Below are 18,601 nucleotides of genomic sequence, written 5' to 3'. Positions count from 1 at the left end.
TAGACTAGGCTAAACTCTAATGATAGAAAGCAGTGATTTCCTGGGACCAAGGACGGGGGAAGGGGATTGAGTGCAAAGGAGCACTGGGAAGCTTTTTATCTTTTTTATTTTGTAAAGATTTTATTTATTTATTTGACAAGAGAGAGCACAAGTTGGGGGGGGCGCAGCAGGCAGAGGGAGAAGCAGGCTCTCCGATGAGCAAGTTCTGATGCGGGGCTCGGGGCTCTATCCCAGGACCCCGGGATCATGACCTGAGCCGAAGGCAGATGCTTAACCGACTGAGCCACCCAGGCGCCCCAAGGGAGCTTTTTAGAAGATAGAATTATTTTCTACATTTTGATGGTGATGGTGATTATATTATTATATATAATTATCAAAATTCATGAAACAGTACGTTTAAAACTGATCAATTATATTGTCTGCAAATAATAACACATTTTTATGTTTTCCTTTTTTTTTTTTAAATGGCATCATGCTACATTTAATCTTTTGGGACTGAACTTTTTTCATTTAATATTTTATTATAAAAGTTCATCCATACTGTTTTGTATCACTGTGGTTCATTTGACAGCCATATAATATGCCATTGTGTGAATATTCCAGTTTATTTGTCCACTCCGCTGCTCATGGGCATTTGCGTTTCCTTTTGGGATTGCTATGAACCAATCTTGTACAAATCTTCTGGTGGACATGTATGAGTTTCTCTTGGATTTATCCCTAGTATGGGAATAACTGCGCTGTAGAGTAAGTAGATGTTCAATTACAGGAGATAATCAAACTTTTTTCCAAAGTAGCTCTTTGCCTTTCCAACCTGAGTCAGTCTGTCCCCAGTTAGACTGGGAACCCAGGGGCAGGAGACCCAATCTTGAATTAGCACTGCTTGTAGCATTGCTAGCACCAGGCTGGATACCCAGGAGGCCAGGGGCAGAAGCCCAGGCACCTGAGGCCTCCCAGCCTCAGCCAACACTGAGAGTAAACAGCAGGCCGGGGCCACATACCACCCATGGAGGCTAATTAAAACCCACTCCCTGGAGCTCCATCTTCCTAGCTTCACTCGACTTTGAGTCTGAAAGCTGTTTCAGGGCACTCAGTTACAACACAAATCCCAAGAAAAGAGAAGGCTTAACCTTATCCCAAATCCTTCTCAGCTGACACCTCTAATACCGAAACAAGGATTAGCAGGAAAGGCATAAAGAACAAAATGAGTGACAGAAAGAAGATGTGGGAGATAGAAAGTGGAAAGAACCAAGAACACAAATATTCTAAAATTATGCTCCCTTTTCTGCACCAGGGCCAGTTTCTCAGGGAAAAAAAATTTTTTTAATTAAAAAAAGCAATAATTTGCAAGTGACCATTAAGTAATTTTTAATATCCCTGCCATTAAGGGATTACCTTCTTTATGTTAGAGTTACAAAGACAACATAATTAGCATGCAGTCAGAATGACGTAATATTGCCCCAAACTGCACACCCTCAGGGAGGGGAGGCCCTGTGCTGCTGGGGAAGAGCTCTGAGGGACCTAGGGCTAGGCCAAACAACTAGAACCAGAGTTCAGCCACAGACCAGGAACAAGAAAAATAAAACAAAAAGCATAATATAACAGAAAAAGATATCAGATGCCTAGGTGCTCGGAAAGCAAAAGGAGGAGAGCTGCCATGAAGGAGGACGAGCAGTCTCATCTCCCACGGTCCCAACTGCCGCTACACCTCCAACAGCTCCCCGGCTACCTGTCCTACAGGAGCTCCAGGAACACCTGCTACATGGATGAACGACGGCAGAAGCGCCCCAGAGAGGATCACAGCCCTGTGGTGGCGGCAGCTTCCCCCCGCCCCCGCCCCCACCCGGGGCAGCAGTGCTGTGGGCGGCAGGAGCGGGAGAGCTTTCTCAGCACTAGGAATCGGATTATCATGATTGGCTTAACATTTTTAGTTGCTTGTTCCTTAAATTTGATCGTGGGCTGTCTGAAGGAACAACGGAGGCGCATTTGGGCCCATCGGTTGCTGAGGGCTAATCACACGAAGAACTCACTTCAAGTGTGAGAGATGCTCTGTCACCAGAGGTCTGCCACCAGCCTGCCACCAAGAGGTCTCCTTGGCGTTGGGGCCCTAGGAGCTGGCGCTCAGTAACAGCAGCTGGTACAAATGGCACTAACAGTACTTGGACTGACAGGAGGTCTCAACTACAGCCCCAACTCTATGGAGCTTCAACAGTTTTCTAAATTTTTTTTTAAGATTTTATTTATTTATTTGAGAGAGGAAATAAGATAGAGCATGAGAGGGGGGAGGGTCAGAGGGAGAAGCAGACTCCCCACTGAGCAGGGAGCCCGATGCAGGAACTCGATCCCGGAACTCAAGGATCATGACCTGAGCCGAAGGCAGTCGCCCAACCAACTGAGCCACCCAGGCGTCCTGGAGCTTCAACAGTTTTATTGGCTAAATGCTTCTTCCCAAGTTTACAGCTTAAAGTGTGGGCCTGCTCACTGGCTCCTCAGCTCTTAATGGGGCAGGAACCTTTAGCACAGGCTTAGAAACGGGGGGAGAGGGTATAATAAGTGAGTTAGAAACCTGCTGATGCTCTCACAATTGGACAGCAGGACAGAAAACTCCTACTTTCTAACGCTGAAAACTGTCTATAGAAAGACTTGAACAGGATGGCGGTAGGACCCAGAGTGCATCTTTGCCACGGGTCTCAGTTTCTGGTGCCTCCACGGGAGTATACCCTTCACCCTCCTACACCAGGCCTTCGGGAACAGGGTGATGCTATGTCAGCCTACACATTTTGCAGAAGTACATAGGCCCAAAATTGGCCAAGAGGTTTGGGATTACCAGCTCCCCAACCTGGCAGGATGGGAAGAAAGAAAATGTGTCCATGAAAAGCTTTCGGAAGTGAGTCAGGTCTTCCACCTGAACCTTGATGCTGTATTGATTGGCCAGGAACTCGATGGTGCCTTGCACCACATACTCGTTCTGTAAGTGTGAGAGTGAGCAGGTGGAATAGACAACATGGCCTCCTGGTTTGGTGGCAAGGAGTCCCGCCCTGAAACCAGAAAGAGAGAAAAGCAGTGACTACTGAGCCTCCCAGAAGCAGAAGGACAACACAGGGAGCTGGAAGCATGGACAGTGGAGTCTACTGTGGGATGGGCAGCTGTGTTAGCTTCTGAAGTCCCTTCCACATAGATACACCGGAAGAGCCATTCTCAAGGCAGAGAACAACCCAGCCTTACTCCATGGGCTCTCGGCCAGAAGCAATCCCCTCAACTCTGACTCTGGTTATGGTCCAAACGCTGATGCTAGCTAGCTATGCACGGAGTCCTGACCAGCCCTACAGGGCCTTGACTTCAGTCACTTTTTTCAAGCTTTCAAACTTGTGCTACGCACTGGGACTGGGACTAGCATGGAGGTAAGGCAACGTAAATGAATCTGTGTGGCCCACCCTATGTGTGTCCTACCACATAGGGTTTTCATGTCCCAGAGGACCTTCCTATCATGTCTGTCTCCCCCAGGTAGTTCCTCAATCAGAAGACCCTCCTGGGGATGATGGTTGTGGCAAGAGCTTCTGATCCCCCAGGCGACCAGCCCCCTGGAGCACTGTGGCACGAAGTCGAGAGTGTGGGTAAATCTGTTACTCACGCGAGCAGCTGCACCTGAAGCATAGGCAACATCTGCCGCTCCTTCTTCCTCGACCGCTGAAAGATGTTGTTCTCCTCCTCGTGAAGGGAGTGGCGGTCTGTGGTACAGGGCACGTCCACCAGCACCTGCCCAGAAGTGGTAAAGGGCACAGTCTTAGGGCTCCTTACACGCTCTCTCCCTTAGGCCCTTGCCCTGAGAGGTTTCCCACAGTGCTCCCTCTGCCCATCCTTCCGAGGCAGAGTATCTGACAAAGCTTCTCATTTTAATCTGGTAGATAAATGTGAAATAATGAGTGGGAAAACAGTATATTTAGGTATACTCATGGCTGGTCAAAAAGCCAAAGCCAATACCCAAATAACTATAATTAAATTAACTGATATCGACCTAGAAAGAAGTCTTTCTTTTCTTTTCTTTTTTTAAGATTTTATTTTTAAGTAATCACTACACCCAACATGGGACTCCCAGCTGAGATCAAGAGACCCGTGTTCTACCAACTGAGCCAGCCATGTGCTTCCTAGAAAGAAGTCTCTCATGCTCTAGGGCTCTGTCCTTGGCTCTGTCCTTAGCTATTTGAATGAAACAACCAATTTACAGGTGATAGAATGCCCAGAAGGTAGCTAATAGACTGAATAACAGGATCAGGATTCAAAATTATTTTATGCTGAAACATCATATCCTATATGGAAAAGTTTTAAAGTGAGAAATATAAAATCATTCATGCATTCACTAAGAGCCTATATTCTGTGCTAGGCACAAGAGACAAAAACAAAAATTAAAACAAAAGAAAAAGTTCTATAATTTATGTTTCCAAAGAAATCATCTATGGAAGAGATCTGTGAATTTTAGTTAAGCAGAAACTCCAAGTAAATAAATAATGATAATGGAAGGCTGCAAGCACAGGCTGAGTAAGGATGACAGCTAGGTGTCTAATCTTCATGGCCAGGTACTGTGCTAAGTGCTTTCCTCCAACACGCTCTATGAATCATCTGGATAGTCCTACAGAGCAATATTCCCTACTTTACAAATGAAGAGGCTGAAATCTCAGCAAGAGGAAGCAACTTGCCCAAAGTCAGTAAGTGGCAGCCCTGTAGTACAGACACGGGTTAGGTGGACAGCAGAAGGTCATGCTCTATCCACTCCATTCTGCTGTCTCCATGTCAAAAAAGCTGAACTGGGGATTCCTACACAGGCAAGAAGCAGCCCTCTTAAGCCTATCCAAGATTCTATAAGCCTTGGTCTTTCAATTGGTTGAGCCAGACTGGTGAGAACTGGACAGATTAGATCAACAAGTCAGATGACAATAGAGTGACAAGAGCTATATACTTTTTTATATTTTTAGAAGTATGTTTTAATAAATACCTTTAGAATATGCCAATTAAAAGAAAATGCAAATAACTTAAAGATAGGAAAAGACTTTCAACATCATTCATAATAAGAGAACATAAATTAGATGCTATCAGTTGGCAAAACCCAAAAAGTTTAAGAACACCAGTGGTGGCAGGATATGAAGACACGGAACTCTTCTGCATTACCGGTAGGAATGAAGCCGATGGAGCCTCCACAGAGAGTGATTTAGTACACTCTGTCAAAATCTTAGATGCATATAAACTGTTTTCCAGCAATGATACTTAAAAAGCATAAAACTTAAAAGGACTGAACCTCAGGGTACATTACTCAATGAAAAAAACTACAAAGTTCAAATAGTGAAATTAATATACAACCACTCCTTTTTTTAAAAATACACATAACATTGGGGCACCTGGGTGGCTCAGTCGGTTGGGCATCCAACTCTTGATTTCGGCTCAGGTCATGATCTCAAGGTTGTGAGATCGGGCCCTGCACTGGGCTCTGGGCTGAGTGTGAAGCCTGCTTGAGATTCTCTCTCTCCCTCTGCCCCTTGCCCTGCTTGTGCACACACATGTGCACACACTCTGTCTCTCTAAAAAAAAAAAAGAACCACACACATTTGTATTTGTACATCCACAAAGGATACATCTTAAAGGATACAGAAGAAAATATAAACAATGGTCATCTGTGGGGAGAGGAAGGATGGCTGTGAGACAGGAATAAAAGGGAAGCATACTTCTCACTAGATGCCCTTTTGCACCTTCTGAATTTTGCACCATAATTGAATATTAATACAGCAGTATTAATATTCAAAAATAAATTAGCTTATTCATATTTATTTTAATCAGGGTTTCTGAGCAACCAAGTGAGTTGAGAAGTAAAATAAGTCTGGGGCGCCTGGGTGGCTCAGTTGGTTAAGCGACTGCCTTCGGCTCAGGTCATGATCCCGGAGTCCCGGGATCGAGTCCCACATCGGGCTCCCTGCTCAGTAAGGGAGCCTGCTTCTCCCTCTGACCCTCCCCCCTCTCATGTACTCTCTCTTTCTCATTCTCTCTCTCTCAAATAAATAAATACATCTTTAAAAAAAAAAAAAGAAGAAGTAAAATAAGTCTACTAACCCTTTTCCCACTCAGTCAGGTTCAAACTCTTTCCTGCTAATTATCTCTAATGAAGATACTACCAACGATTGTGCAGATGGCTGTGTTCTCCCAATCACCCATGGAGAGGTGGCCAGGTCCAGAAATGGCCCTCCATCCTCAAATGTGGAGAGCTGGATCCTACCCACTGAGGGCCTGGAGCTGGGACAGGAAGGCCAGATTTGGCTAGCTGGACGTCTTAGGTCAGGAATCACTCACCCGGTCATAGGTGTCCCCCTCCAGTTCTCCCCACTTCCTGCCATCCCATGAGGTGACTCGAACTCGATTTCTATCCCTGATATCTTGAGGCACATAGCTGTGAAGGACCCTCTGTAGTCTGCCTGTTCGAGAAGTGGACACATCATTGGCAGCGAGATTGCCTGTGGGAATATAAATTGTAGCATTGTTTTTTCTAATTCTGGAAAAAAATGCCATTGGAACCTTGATAGGGGTTGCACTGAATCTATAGATGGTTGTGGGAAGTAGGGACATTTTATGCCTGTGAGAATAAAGAAACTTCAAGGCCATGCCCCGACAAAACATCCCACCAGCAATGATGCTGATGGAGAGTCAGACCAATTGTTGGGCATAGCCAATCAATGCAGACCCCAGGGGCAGAGGCAAGTGGAAAAGACATGTTTATTATGTACATGGCACAGTACTAGACACTCTAGAGCAGAGGTTGCAAAGGCAACCACAAACCCAGGCCAGAGAGGATATATAAATAAATAAAGTAGACCAAGTGTGAATATTTCTAAATAAGTATGCTCTCTCCTACTTTTTTGAAATGTGTCTCTGTCTTCATCTTTGGCAGATACTACACATTATTTACCAAAAATTTCTTCCCTCTCATTCCTTAGTAATAGAACTCCAATTTTATTTGAGGCAAAGGGGAGCAATGTGCCCCATTTCTTAGCCTCCTTTTATAACTAAGTTATGACCAAGTTTTGGTCAATGAGATGTAGGCATAATTATTGTGTGGGACTTATGGGAAGATGTTTAAAAAGCTAACACAATTAGATGCACCCCTTTTAAACAATCTTTTCTTCCTGCCTTGAATTTGAATGTGGTAACTGGAGTTCTAGCAGCCATCTTGGACCATGAGGCAATCCTGAGGATGGGAGCCAGAAATAAAATAGGCTGCAAAAAGAAAGAAGGAGCCCAAGTCCCTCATGTTTGTGGAGACTCCATACCAGCCCTGGACTGCCTATATCCCAGCTCTCTTATATAAGAGAGAAAAACTTTTCTTCTTTAAGCCAGTTCATTGATTTTCTGTTGTATATGGCAAACCTAATCCTAACTGATTCACCATCTATCTTTTATTTTCCCTTTTGTGACAGACACAAAGTTCAAGAAATAGTTCACTTTGCTCTTGGCTCTACTGTAAGAAAAAACATTACTGCAAGCTTGATGATAAATTGTGATTGATACCTGGCCTCAGAGTAAAGAAGTGAAAGGGAGAGGCACGAACTATGGTGAAGAACTAGAGAGTGCATACCTTATACCTTATGGGAGTGATCACTACCATGCCAGCTTAGTGTTCCCACAAAGATACAGAGTCCCAATTTTGAGGGCACTTAAAGAAGTAAAAATCGGATTCTCTGCTCAAGAGGAATTTGCAGAAGGACATGAACGGAGTACAGAAAAGCTGGGTTCCAGTTCTGGTTCTATCTCCAACTCAGGTAAAAGTATCTAATCTCTTTAGGACTCAATTTCCCCCTCCCTAAAATAGGAGGGCTAAACTAGGGAAACTCAGTTGCCTCCTTCCACTGGGATGAAGGACTCCCTTGGGTAAGGAGCTGGGAAGGGGGCAAGGTGCTGGTAATTTAGTACACCTTAGAAAAGCAACTCTCAATGATTTCTCCTTGGCTCTTCTCCTGCCTCTTAGTTCAAGTTCCTCCTCTTCCAAGTAACCCCACCTCACTCATCCCCTTTCTCGTGGATTCCCACAGCACTCAGTCAGATCAGCACAGCCCAGCACAGACTCTCTTGGGCTCTCTTGCACTGGACTCATTAAACCCCGTGAACACTTTATCTCCTCTCCCTCTGCACTTCCGAAAGGTAAGATCAAATGTGGTACCTTGCAATCACCCACAGGGCCAACCATGAGGCTGGAAGCTAACCCAAACTGTGCAAGTTGGCTGACGAGAACTGGAAGAGAAGGGGCTAGCCCCGCAAAAAAGGCTCAGGGATAAGGCAAGAGAAGCCTGACTGAGCTCCAGGGTGAGTGGAAAAACAACAGCCCCCGTCTGGATAGTTCTCAGGTCTCCAGGGAAAAAAGGCTGCCTGTTTTAAGGCAGGATGACAGCCAGTAGATAGCCGAAGTGAACACTTAAGAGTGCACATGGCCCGGGCTGGTGGCTGCAAGTACTGAGATGAATAAAACTTGGGTCTGTCACCAAGGAATTCATTCTTAAAGAGGGAGATGATGCATACGCGGTAAAGCTCTGGTGCAAGGCTAATGTGCCTAAGGTTGCCAGGGTGACACCCACAGCACAGGAGCACAGGACACAGGCGTCGCTTTGCAACCGGCCAGCAGAGGTCATGAGGGGAGACTTCCAGGAGGTAGCACACTTGAGCTGAGGCCGAAAGCTAAAAGGCTATAGGCAGGCCAGCTGGGCTAGAGTGGAGGGTATTCTAGAGAGAAAATGGAACAGGAGCAAAAGATGGAGGCTGATTCAAATAAGAGAGAGTAGCAGAATGTGGCTGAAGCACACAAAGTCTGGGGAAGAATGACATAAAGCTATAAAGGGTGGCTGCAGCAGATCTTACTGCTTTTGTTGGCAGACTAAGGAAACGAACCTAACCTTAGAGACAAAAGTAAACAGATACAGAGGAATGAAGGTGTCATGTGTAGATTGATCAGGGCCCTGGTTTAATCTGCCTTCAGAGACCTTGCTCGGCTCAGCAATATTTCTTGGCCAACGGACAGAGGAAGAGAGGAGAAAACTGCAAACAAATATATACCACCTTAGCAAGCGAGCACTGTACCCCCTCTGACCCTGGGACCAGAGAGCCCATCCTCTTTGGGAGGCCCCTGACTGGGTGAGGGAGGGAGCCCTCCCTGCCCAAGATACCAGGCCTCTGACTTACGGCAACAGCCAGTCTGAAGCAGTGCTAGTGTCTTTCCCCCGGGCGCTGCACATAAGTCAAGCACGGTGTCGCCAGGCTGTAGGCCAAGGGCCAGGACAGGCAGCAAGGAAGCAGCATCCATCAGGTAGTAGTCCATGACACCCAGGCTGCCAAGCCTAGAAGAGAGGAGACCACCTTAGAGTCAAATTCTAAGTCAGAAGACCCAATGGAAGTCAAGGCCACCAAGTCCATGCCCTCAGGGGCTACTGAGTTCTATTCAGCAAAAACTCATTTCTCAGACCCGCTCACTCACTCATTCATCCACACCGCAGCCAGAGTGACCCAGTTAAAACACAGATCGAGAGGTATCTGGCTGGCTCAGTCAGTGGAGCATGCAACTCTTGATCTCAGGGTTGTGCGGTTTTTTGTTGTTTTGTTTTGTTTAAGGATTTTATTTATTTATTAGAGAGAAAGTGCACACATTAGGGTGGGGGGGAGAAGAAGAGGGGGAAGGAGAGGGACAAGCCAATTCATGCTGAGTTCAGAGCCAGATGCGGGGTCCAATCCCAGGACCCTGACCGAGATCATGACCCAAGCTGAAGCCAAGAGCCAGAGGCCCAACCTACTGAGCCACTGAGGTGCCTCCAGGGTTGTGGGTTTGAGCCCCATGCTGGGTGCAGAGATCACTTAAAAATAAAATCTTTTTTTTTAAAAGATTTTATTTATTTATTTGAGAGAGAGAGAATGAGAGATAGAGAGCACGAGAGGGAAGAGGGTCAGAGGGAGAAGTAGACTCCCTGTTGAGCAGGGAGCCCGATGTGGGACTCGATCCCGGGACTCCAGGATCATGACCTGAGCCGAAGGCAGTCGCTTAACCAACTGAGCCACCCAGGCGCCCTTAAAAATAAAATCTTAAAAACAAAACCAAACCCCACATATCAATTCACTCTAATCAGCCAAGCTAGCCATCTTGCCCTTCCTTAATTAAGCCAGGTATGCTCTAATCTAAGGCTTTTATAGCTGTTCTACTTTCTACCCACAAAACTCTTCCCCCAAACAGCCCTGATTTGATTCCTCGCTTTTTTCAGTCTCTCCACAAAAAGTTATCTCATCAGAGAGGCAATGGCATTCCCTGACTACTCTATCTAAAAATAGCACCCCTACTCCCATCACCTCCTATTTCTCTGTTACATTACTTTTCTTTAAAGCCTTATTGTTCACTTTGTATACATGTACAGATGTGTGTGTGTGTGTGTGTGTGTGTGTGTGTGTGTGTGTGTGTGTGTGTCCTCTCCTCTTCCTCCATCTTTAGAATGAAGGCAGAGACTTTGTTCACTGTAATAACCCCAGCACCTGAAACACCACCTGGCATATAGGAGGAACTCAGTCTTACTGGATTACATACTGAGACACAAAATTGTTTGTGGGTTTAGAGAAGAATGCCATCAATTGTGTCTCCTACAGTCACCTGAGTCAGGCCTGATGAAGAAATAGGCCCTCATTAGGTAAAGGAAGAAGAGAGGAAGGAAGAAACAGGAGCATTCCAAGAGCAGAAAAAAAAGAGTAAGCAAAGGCATGGAAGCAGGGAAACTCATAGCTCCTTTCCGAAACAGTGAGAAATCTGGTGTAGTAGAAATACAAGGTGAATGAGACTGAGGTTGGAAAACAGATAGAGGCCAGGTTGTAAAAAGCCTTAAACCCTATCCTAAGGAGTCTGGACTGTAACCTGCAGGCAGTTACCAAAATTTGTAAAAAAAAGGGACATGATCATCTGAATAGAGTTTTAGAAAGCTAGGTGGGTTAGAAAGAACAAATTAGAAATAGACAAAGTGAGGGCGCCTGGGTGGCTCAGTTGGTTGAGCGACTGCCTTCGGCTCAGGTCATGATCCTGGAGTCCCGGGATCGAGTCCCACATTGGGCTCCCTGCTCAGCAGGGAGTCTGCTTCTTCCTCTGACCCTCTTCCCTCTCGTGATCTCTCTCTCTCATTCTCTCTCTAATAAATAAATAGAATCTTAAAAAAAAATAGACAAAGTGAGAAGGCTGTGATAAGAGTCCAAGGCATGAAGATAGGCAGGAACCATGTGGGTAGAGACAACAGACAACAGAAACCTAACGGTCACAGGACTCCTCACTCCAAGGCCAGTTTTCATAAGCCATTCTCCTGCCTGAGACACAGCTCAGCCATTGGGGACAGACTCAAGGAGACAGAAACCTGATCCTTGCTGCCCTGACAGGAAGGCTCTGGGAGAAAGATGTGACAAGACATGAGACATAGCACCACTGAGAATCCACCAAAAGAGCTACAGTCCCCAGGTTTGAGGTTGTGACACCTTCACAAGTAGACTCAGAGTATGGTGGGATATTTTCAAAGTCGAATCACACTTGGATTGTCCCTGAGGCTGTGTGCCTCGTGCCTCATGGAGAATGACAAGAAATCTGAGAAAAGCACAGAATTCCTGTCACACTAGCACAGGTCTATGAAACCCATTCTCATCAGTTCCTTCCTTTTTGAAGCGTCACTCAACCCTTTTTTGGTTCAGTTTTGAAATCTGCTGAAAGTTACAGTCCCTCTTTCAAAAAGAAAGGCACAACAATTTTTCAAATAATTACAGGAGATTCCTGGACTCCGTAAATACATCCTTGACCTCCTGGGAGATTAGGATTCCCTTGATTTATATGGAACCTACCAAGACAAGAAGGAAACCCAAACCTCTCTGAGTAGAAGCCAAGCACCTCAGGCAACTTAGGAAACCACACGGTGCTGTGTCCACAGTTCTGCCTAAAACCAGCGCCTCTGAACTGATCTCCAACCCTGCCCCAATCTATCTCCCACCCATCCCAATTTACTAACATGATCTTCCTAAAGCATAACTTTGATGAGAAGAATACCACCAGTAAGAGATACTGTTTGTGAGTGCTATATTGTAGGTGCTATACTGGTGTCTCAGATACATCACTTCATTTAGTCCTCACTAGGACCCTGTGAGGCAGGAGAACCCAGATTCCAGAGCCAGACCATCTGGATCCAGCCCAGCTGCTCAACAACTGTGTGCCTTTAGCAAACAATTCAACTTCTCTGTGCATCAGTGTCCTCGTCTGTAATAAGAGTACCTACCAGACAGGATGATTGTGAGGATTCCTTTGAATTAACAGAAGTTATGTGCTTAGAACAATAGCTGGCACATGAGCTAGAGTATCAGTGCCAATATTTTCCAGATTCGTTTCCAGATAAGGAAACCAAGGGTCAGTTATCCAAAGCTACATGCCCAGTAAGTGATGAAGGCAAAATCCAAATCTAGGTTTTCTTGACTCCAAATCCCATGCTTATAACCACTGTGCATTACTGCCTTTCCCCTACTCAAAAATACTTTCCAGTGGTTCTCTAGAACAAATCTTGGCAATTTACAGCAATATGGAACTAAAGGGTGCATGGTCTGAAGCCATCCAGCCCTAGCAAGTCTAGCCATTTATAAGCAACCCTGGGCCATCAGGAAAATCCCCTTCTCCAAACCTGTAAGTTCCTGGCATTCAAGATTCCCATTCATGGCCCCCCCACATACTCTTCTAGCCCCACCTCCTAGTTTTCCTAAGCATGCAGCCTTCCCTCAAGCCAGTAGCTAGAACTATTGCAAAAGCTTCCTAATTTACATCCTCATTTCATATGGCATACATAGCCCTGCCCCTCTCCAATCTGTTTTCCACACAGCAGCCAGAATTTTAAAAATTCAAATCTGGTCATGTCATTCCCCACCTTAAAACTTTTCATGGCTCCCTCTTTCTTTTAGAGAAAAAGTCCAAAATCCCACATGGCCTAGAAGACCTTCAAAATCTGGCTTCTGCCAGCTTCTGTAGCCTCGCACCCCCATCCCCACCCTCATGCCACCAGCTTTAATTCCTACTCATTTTCAGGTCTTAGCTTAAATTTCATTTCCTCAGAAAAGACTGGGTTAGATCTCCTAATTATAAAATTTCATAGTATCTTGTACTTTTCCTTCGTAGCACTTATCACAATTATAATTTCTTAACTGTTGTCTTCCTCACTAGACCATAAGTTCCATGAAAGCTTCAGCTGAGCACTGGGATGAGAAGACCAGAAGTCCCCTCATCACCAACCCCTCTGGTACTAACTTTGTGTCTCAAGGTAAGTTTCCCTCGTTCTTTGGTACCAGGAGGTTACTTGTCCTACGCACTTGGATGCATGGCTAAGAGGGCAAAACGAGAAAGCAGTTGCAAATTAATACACATTTTAACTGTAGAGGGCACAGGAAGTGCGCAAATTAGAGATGGCTGTCTTCCATAGGGGAAAATAGAGCAGAACAGGTTCTGGGGTCAACCTGCCTGGGTCTAAATACTAGCTGTACCACTTGCTCTCCCAGGGACCTAAAGCAAGCAAGTACCTTAACTTCTCTGCACCTGTCTCCTCAAATGTAAAAGGGGAACAATAAGATTACCTACCTCAGAGGGCTGCTGACAGAACAAAAGGAGATAACGCACACACAACACTTAGAAAAACACCTAGCATGTATAAGCAATATTATGATCCTCATGAAACAGGACAAGAGCTGGGTCTCTTTCTGTCTACTTCCAGCACACTCAGGACAACCCCAGATCCTACCTGGCAGGAGGGAACCGACTGACATCCCCTCTGGCAAAAGTGAAGCATCGAAGGTTCGGGCTGTAGGCCCCGGAGGCTGGAGTTGGAGTTGGAGTCTGGCCACCCTCAGGCTCCAGTTCCCCGTGGGAAATGGCTTCCTTCACAAAGTCCCTGGCCCTCAGTTGCTCCAGCTCACCACTCACATGATCCCAGGCAGCAAAGTTATTAACCAGTGCACCATACTTCTGCTCTGAAAGGAGACTGACCCGGATGGATGGCCAGAGATCACCAAATTGCACACTGTAGGTCATGTCAAAATTCTGCAGAGCCAGTTGAGTGGCAGGAAATTTGGGCTCTGTGGCAGCCTGAAAGGAAAAGAACAGGTCTTCCAGTCTTGCCTCTCCCCTACCACCTGACCTCACCAATACCTTAGAGCCCTGCAGCAAACGCGGATCCAGCTACTGCCCACTCCCGCCTTTGCATCCTGCCTCTGCCGGCCAGAAAAGAAGTATGAAAGAGAAAAGTAGCGGGGAGCTGGCCTTTCTGTCTCAGGGTTGTAAGAAAGCAAGCTGTAGCTCTCACAACAGCATGTGTGGGTCACCAAGAAAGGGGGCAATCCTTGAGGCCTGGGAGTAAGAAGAACTTAAGAGAATAGGAGCTCACGATAGGACTTTTGAGGAGAGTCTACAGAAGGTTGGAAGAAACTATGAGGGCCCTGGGGGAAGCCTCAGCCTTAAAAACAAAAGATGCTTTCTCTCTGAACAGCCCTTCCATCTTCTAAGGCATTTTCTTGTCTCCTAGCTTATGTGAGCACCACAAAAGACAGACAGCTCAGTGGGATACAAATATCAACCTTCCACATTTGATGGAAAGATAAAGGTAACTTACCTAAGGTCAGGCAGTGACTGACACCATAATGCTCAGCATCATAGGGTTGAGGGTCATTTTGGGGGAGTTCCTAGAGCCCAGGAAAGTGGGATAAGGAGAACTCCTAGAAACCTTGTGGTGTAAACCAAAACAGGGACTTCTCTGGGGGTAGCAGAGAGTGACGGGATTCAGGCGTGCAGAGCATAAACATAGATTAAAAGGAAAATGAAGACATCAGCTGAGGGGTCCTCAGGTAGGTTCTTGTTGCCACAGCTGGGACACTCGGTTGGGCTAGCAGTCCTATTACTGTCAATTCATTTTGCTCTGGCCTACACTTTGGTTTGGTCAGAACTCTTCCTCTGGCCCTCATTTCTTGTTATGGCGGGGACTCTTGCTCCGACCATGACTTTTGCCGGGGCGGGGACTATTGCTCCGGCTCTTGCTATGGTGGGGACTCTTGCCGTGGCCCCGCCTTTTGCCATGGTGGGGACTCTTACTTCGGCTCCGACTTTCACCACGGAGGGCACTCTTGCCCGTGCCCTGACTTTTGCTACGTTGAGAACTCTCACTCTGGCCCTGATTTCCATTACACTGAGGACTCTCGCTCTTATCCTGACTTATGCTTTGGTGGGGACTACTGCTCCGGCTCCGACTTCTCTCCAACTTCTCTTTCCGGCTCTGACTTCTTTGAGGGTGGAGACTCTTGCTTTGACTTTGACTTCTGCTGGGGTGGTGGTTATTCTCACTCCGGTCCCGATTTCTGCTTTGGTGGGTATTCTTGCCCTGGTTGTCACTACTCTGGCATTCACTAATAACAACAGCTGAACTGCAGCTGAGATCAGTGCTACAGCTGGAAGTCTTGGTAGAAGGCAAAGGACAGCTATAGGGAACCTGGGGGCGCTCTTTGCAGCAGCCTCGAGGAGCCACAGAGTAGACATGGAGGCCACAGGGCATGGTGTCACAGGCCACAGGGTGGCACCGGGCTTGGGGGGCAATGGGTAAACTTTGAGGATCAAAGGGTGCTCGCAAAGGGATAAAAGAATAGATGTGGGTAGAACAGGGAGGTGGCACAGGCTGGCGATGAGGTTGGGGTGGGCCCCTGGGAGTGCTATAGATGCCACAGGGGGGCACCATGGTCAGTTTATGACACTGAGGGGGACCAAGGAGTGGGCAAGGATCAGAGGTGGGGGGAACCACAGAATATATATGGGTATTGCATGGGGGTCCTATGGGGAGTCCATAGGAGGTGCTCTGAACATAACTATTGGGTGGGACAGGACAAAGAGGAAGGCGAAGGGGAAGACAGGTGGGAAGAACAGGTTTGAGGGTTTTAGGGATCACAGTAGGTAAGGCAGGTCCTTGGGGAAGTTCTTTGGGGCAGGGATTTGAACAAGTGGTAATGGATGTCACCATACAAGAAGGACCAGAAGGGCAGGAGGGAGGTGGAGGAGAGGCACTGGCCTTAGGTGGCCTGGGCAGGTTAAGAGGAGTGTGCTGGAGAGGGATGATCAGGGAGCGACATCTGTGGAGAGCACGTGGTTGTTTTAACTCTGAGGATTTGGGGGACTTCACTTGTGGGCCAGCTGGGGTAGGGAGAGGGGGTTCGTTATAGCTTCTGCGGGGGGGTGACTGGGGTGGAGATATAAACTGGTTGCCCAGGGGTGAAGGGAAGAAGACAGAATAAGGACAGTGAGAGGACAGGGGAAGAGGTGGTTCCTGGGGACAGGGGGTACAAGAAATCGTGGTGCCTGGCTCTACAAAGAGGCAAGAGTTCCCACCAGTCTCCCAGGCGAAAATGGACTCAAAGCAAGGCTTCACTGGAGCCTGGGACTGGGGTGAGCAAGGAGAACCAGTACTCCTAGCAGGCAGACGGATGGCACAACAAGGGCTACCAGGGGCAGCTATATGGGCCTCTTGAGAAAAATGGGAATAGTGAAAAGAGCCCTCTTGAGGTGCAGGTGTGCCTGCCTGAGAAGAAAGTGGGGAGCCACAGCAATTTTTCCCAAGGGGCAAGTCAAGCTGTGGTTTAGGTTCACAAGGGTCTGGAGGCTTAAGGCAGCTACAGCAAAAGCTGCCAGTGTGTGGGGAAGATGCAGGGGAAGGTGGAGGGTCATTGTAACTTCTGCCTGAGGACCAGGGACAAAGCAGAGGGGAGACCCGGGGCCCAGTTTCCAAAACCCTGGGAGAAAGGGGTGGGGACACTACAGCTCTAATTTCCATGGGCCGGTGAGCAAGAGCAGGTGAAATAACCACGGCAGTTCCCAGTGGCCTATGAGTAAGAGTAGGTGAAATGATGGGGCAAGTTCCCTGGGACCCAGGAGTGATGGAAGATGAAATCATGGGGCCAGTTTCCAAAGGCCCATGAGGGAGGATAGGAGAAGTCATCCAGCTGGTTCCCAAGGGCCGATGAGGAAGAGTAGGGGAAGTCACCGGGCTGGTTACCAGGACTGAAGGGTATCCACCACAATAACAGAGGCAAGTCTCCTGGTCAATGCAAGGGCTTCGGGGACAGGGATGCGGTGATCTCGGGGGACTGATCCAGCTGCAATAAGGGCTCCGTGGACGAACAGGGGGTGACCCCAGAAGGCTGAACGGCTCAAAACAAGGGCTCGAAGGGGGCGAACCAGAGAGGATAGGCTCGCGGCAGAAAGGCCTTCCAAGGAGTGGAGAACGTGGTTCAAAAGAACATCTCCCCGGGCGCAGGGGAGGCTGTGGAGGTTGGGAGGGGGGCGGTGGGGGCGGGGAGGGAATCGGTGGAGGTAGGGAGGGTGGCGTGGCGGTTAGGGAAGAAATTCCTGGCCTACAGGTGAGGCCAGAGAAAGGATCTCTGGAGAAGTGGGGAGAGTCCAGGGGGAGAGGGGAGTCGCTGCACCCTTTGCCTGAGTTTGGGGAAAGCCCAGGAGTATGGGCAGGGTGATCGCTGTAACCTTTCCTGGACGCCAGAGGCTGCTCGAGGGTGAGGATGGGGTTGAATCCTTTCTTGGAGGGCGGCGCAGACCCAGGAAGGGAGGGGTTGTCGCTAAAACATTTTTCGAGGGGTGAGGGCGGCGGGGCTGAAAGTTCTAGGAGGAAAGGCGGAGAAGAGGTCATGGAGGGAGGGAGAAAGGGGAGACTGGGTAGGAAAGAAGGGGAGGGAGGGGGGAGAGGGAGGAGGGCAAGTGGAAGGGGTAGTGGGGGCCAAGGGGAAGGTAACCGAGAGCCGGGGAACAAGAGGCGGTGACATAACTGAAAGAATGAGGGCGGCGGTGATGACGTAACTTAGAGGGGCGGAGGCGTAACCCGAGCGACAGCCCAAGCCTTGTGACGAAATAAAAGGGCGATAAAAGCGAGTACGTAACAGATGTGAAAGGGAGGAGCCTAGTGACGCACCCTGAGGGGCGGGGAAAAGAGGCCGAAGGCGTTCCAGAGGGGCGGGAGCAGTGAACCTATCCGAGACGGGTGGGAAGTGGCGGGGCTGGAGAAGTTTCCCGAGGGGTGGTGGCAAAAGGCCGCTATCGCTGTTCCCTCCTGGGCCACTGGCCGGACCTTACCCATTTCTTCTTATGTCGATGTCTCCGCGGGATGGTCGCGAAGTGTGCACGCTTCAGCACGTCCCAAATTCTTCTCACTACCACCGCAGCCATATCAGCGTGCACCGCCGAATAATTCCGACCGGAACCGCAACGGCGGACCCGCGGGTTCCGGAGAGGTGGTGGCGCCAATCTGGGCGAAAATCGGAGGGAATTCCGGCGCTCTCTCTTCCGGGGTTCAGCCCACCTTTACAAACCAGGTGCAAACCCCGCTCCGCCGGGGATCTTCTGTGGGTCTTGGGAAAGAGCAACCACTCGCACAGAAAGATGCCTCTGTTTGGAGCATTGGGAGAGAGTGCGTAAAGGCCCCTAACCCAGTTGGGAGGGGGGGGGGATCAGAGAGGACTAGGCGCTGGCAGTTGAGTACTGAAAGAGTTAGCTAGGCAA

At 48.0% G+C, this 18,601-nt stretch overlaps 1 protein-coding gene across 3 annotated transcripts; it reads right to left on the bottom strand.

Moving 5' to 3' along the window:
• Positions 1-275: 275 nt before the first annotated feature.
• Positions 276-18,403, bottom strand: NSUN4 (NOP2/Sun RNA methyltransferase 4). 3 transcript variants are annotated; one of them, XM_027569260.2, is made up of 6 exons: positions 18,176-18,403; positions 13,800-14,143; positions 9,205-9,359; positions 6,331-6,491; positions 3,629-3,753; positions 276-3,035 (listed from the first exon to the last, which is right to left on the bottom strand). In XM_027569260.2, exons 1-6 carry the CDS (start codon positions 18,266-18,268, stop codon positions 2,759-2,761), a joined length of 1,155 nt encoding a protein of 384 aa, XP_027425061.2. In that variant the 5' UTR covers positions 18,269-18,403; the 3' UTR covers positions 276-2,758. The 3 variants fall into 3 exon arrangements, 2 of the variants coding, with proteins under 2 accessions (XP_027425061.2, XP_027425072.1); XM_027569271.2 differs by lacking the exon at positions 18,176-18,403 and adding an exon at positions 14,667-15,009; XR_003515594.2 differs by lacking the exons at positions 6,331-6,491; positions 13,800-14,143; positions 18,176-18,403 and adding an exon at positions 14,667-17,804 and having other exon boundaries at positions 3,023-3,035.
• Positions 18,404-18,601: the final 198 nt, after the last annotated feature.

The sequence above is a fragment of the Zalophus californianus genome, chromosome 4 (genome assembly GCF_009762305.2).
Source record: "Zalophus californianus isolate mZalCal1 chromosome 4, mZalCal1.pri.v2, whole genome shotgun sequence".
Lineage (NCBI taxonomy): Eukaryota > Metazoa > Chordata > Mammalia > Carnivora > Otariidae > Zalophus > Zalophus californianus.
This window is presented reverse-complemented; position numbering and strand designations above follow the sequence as displayed.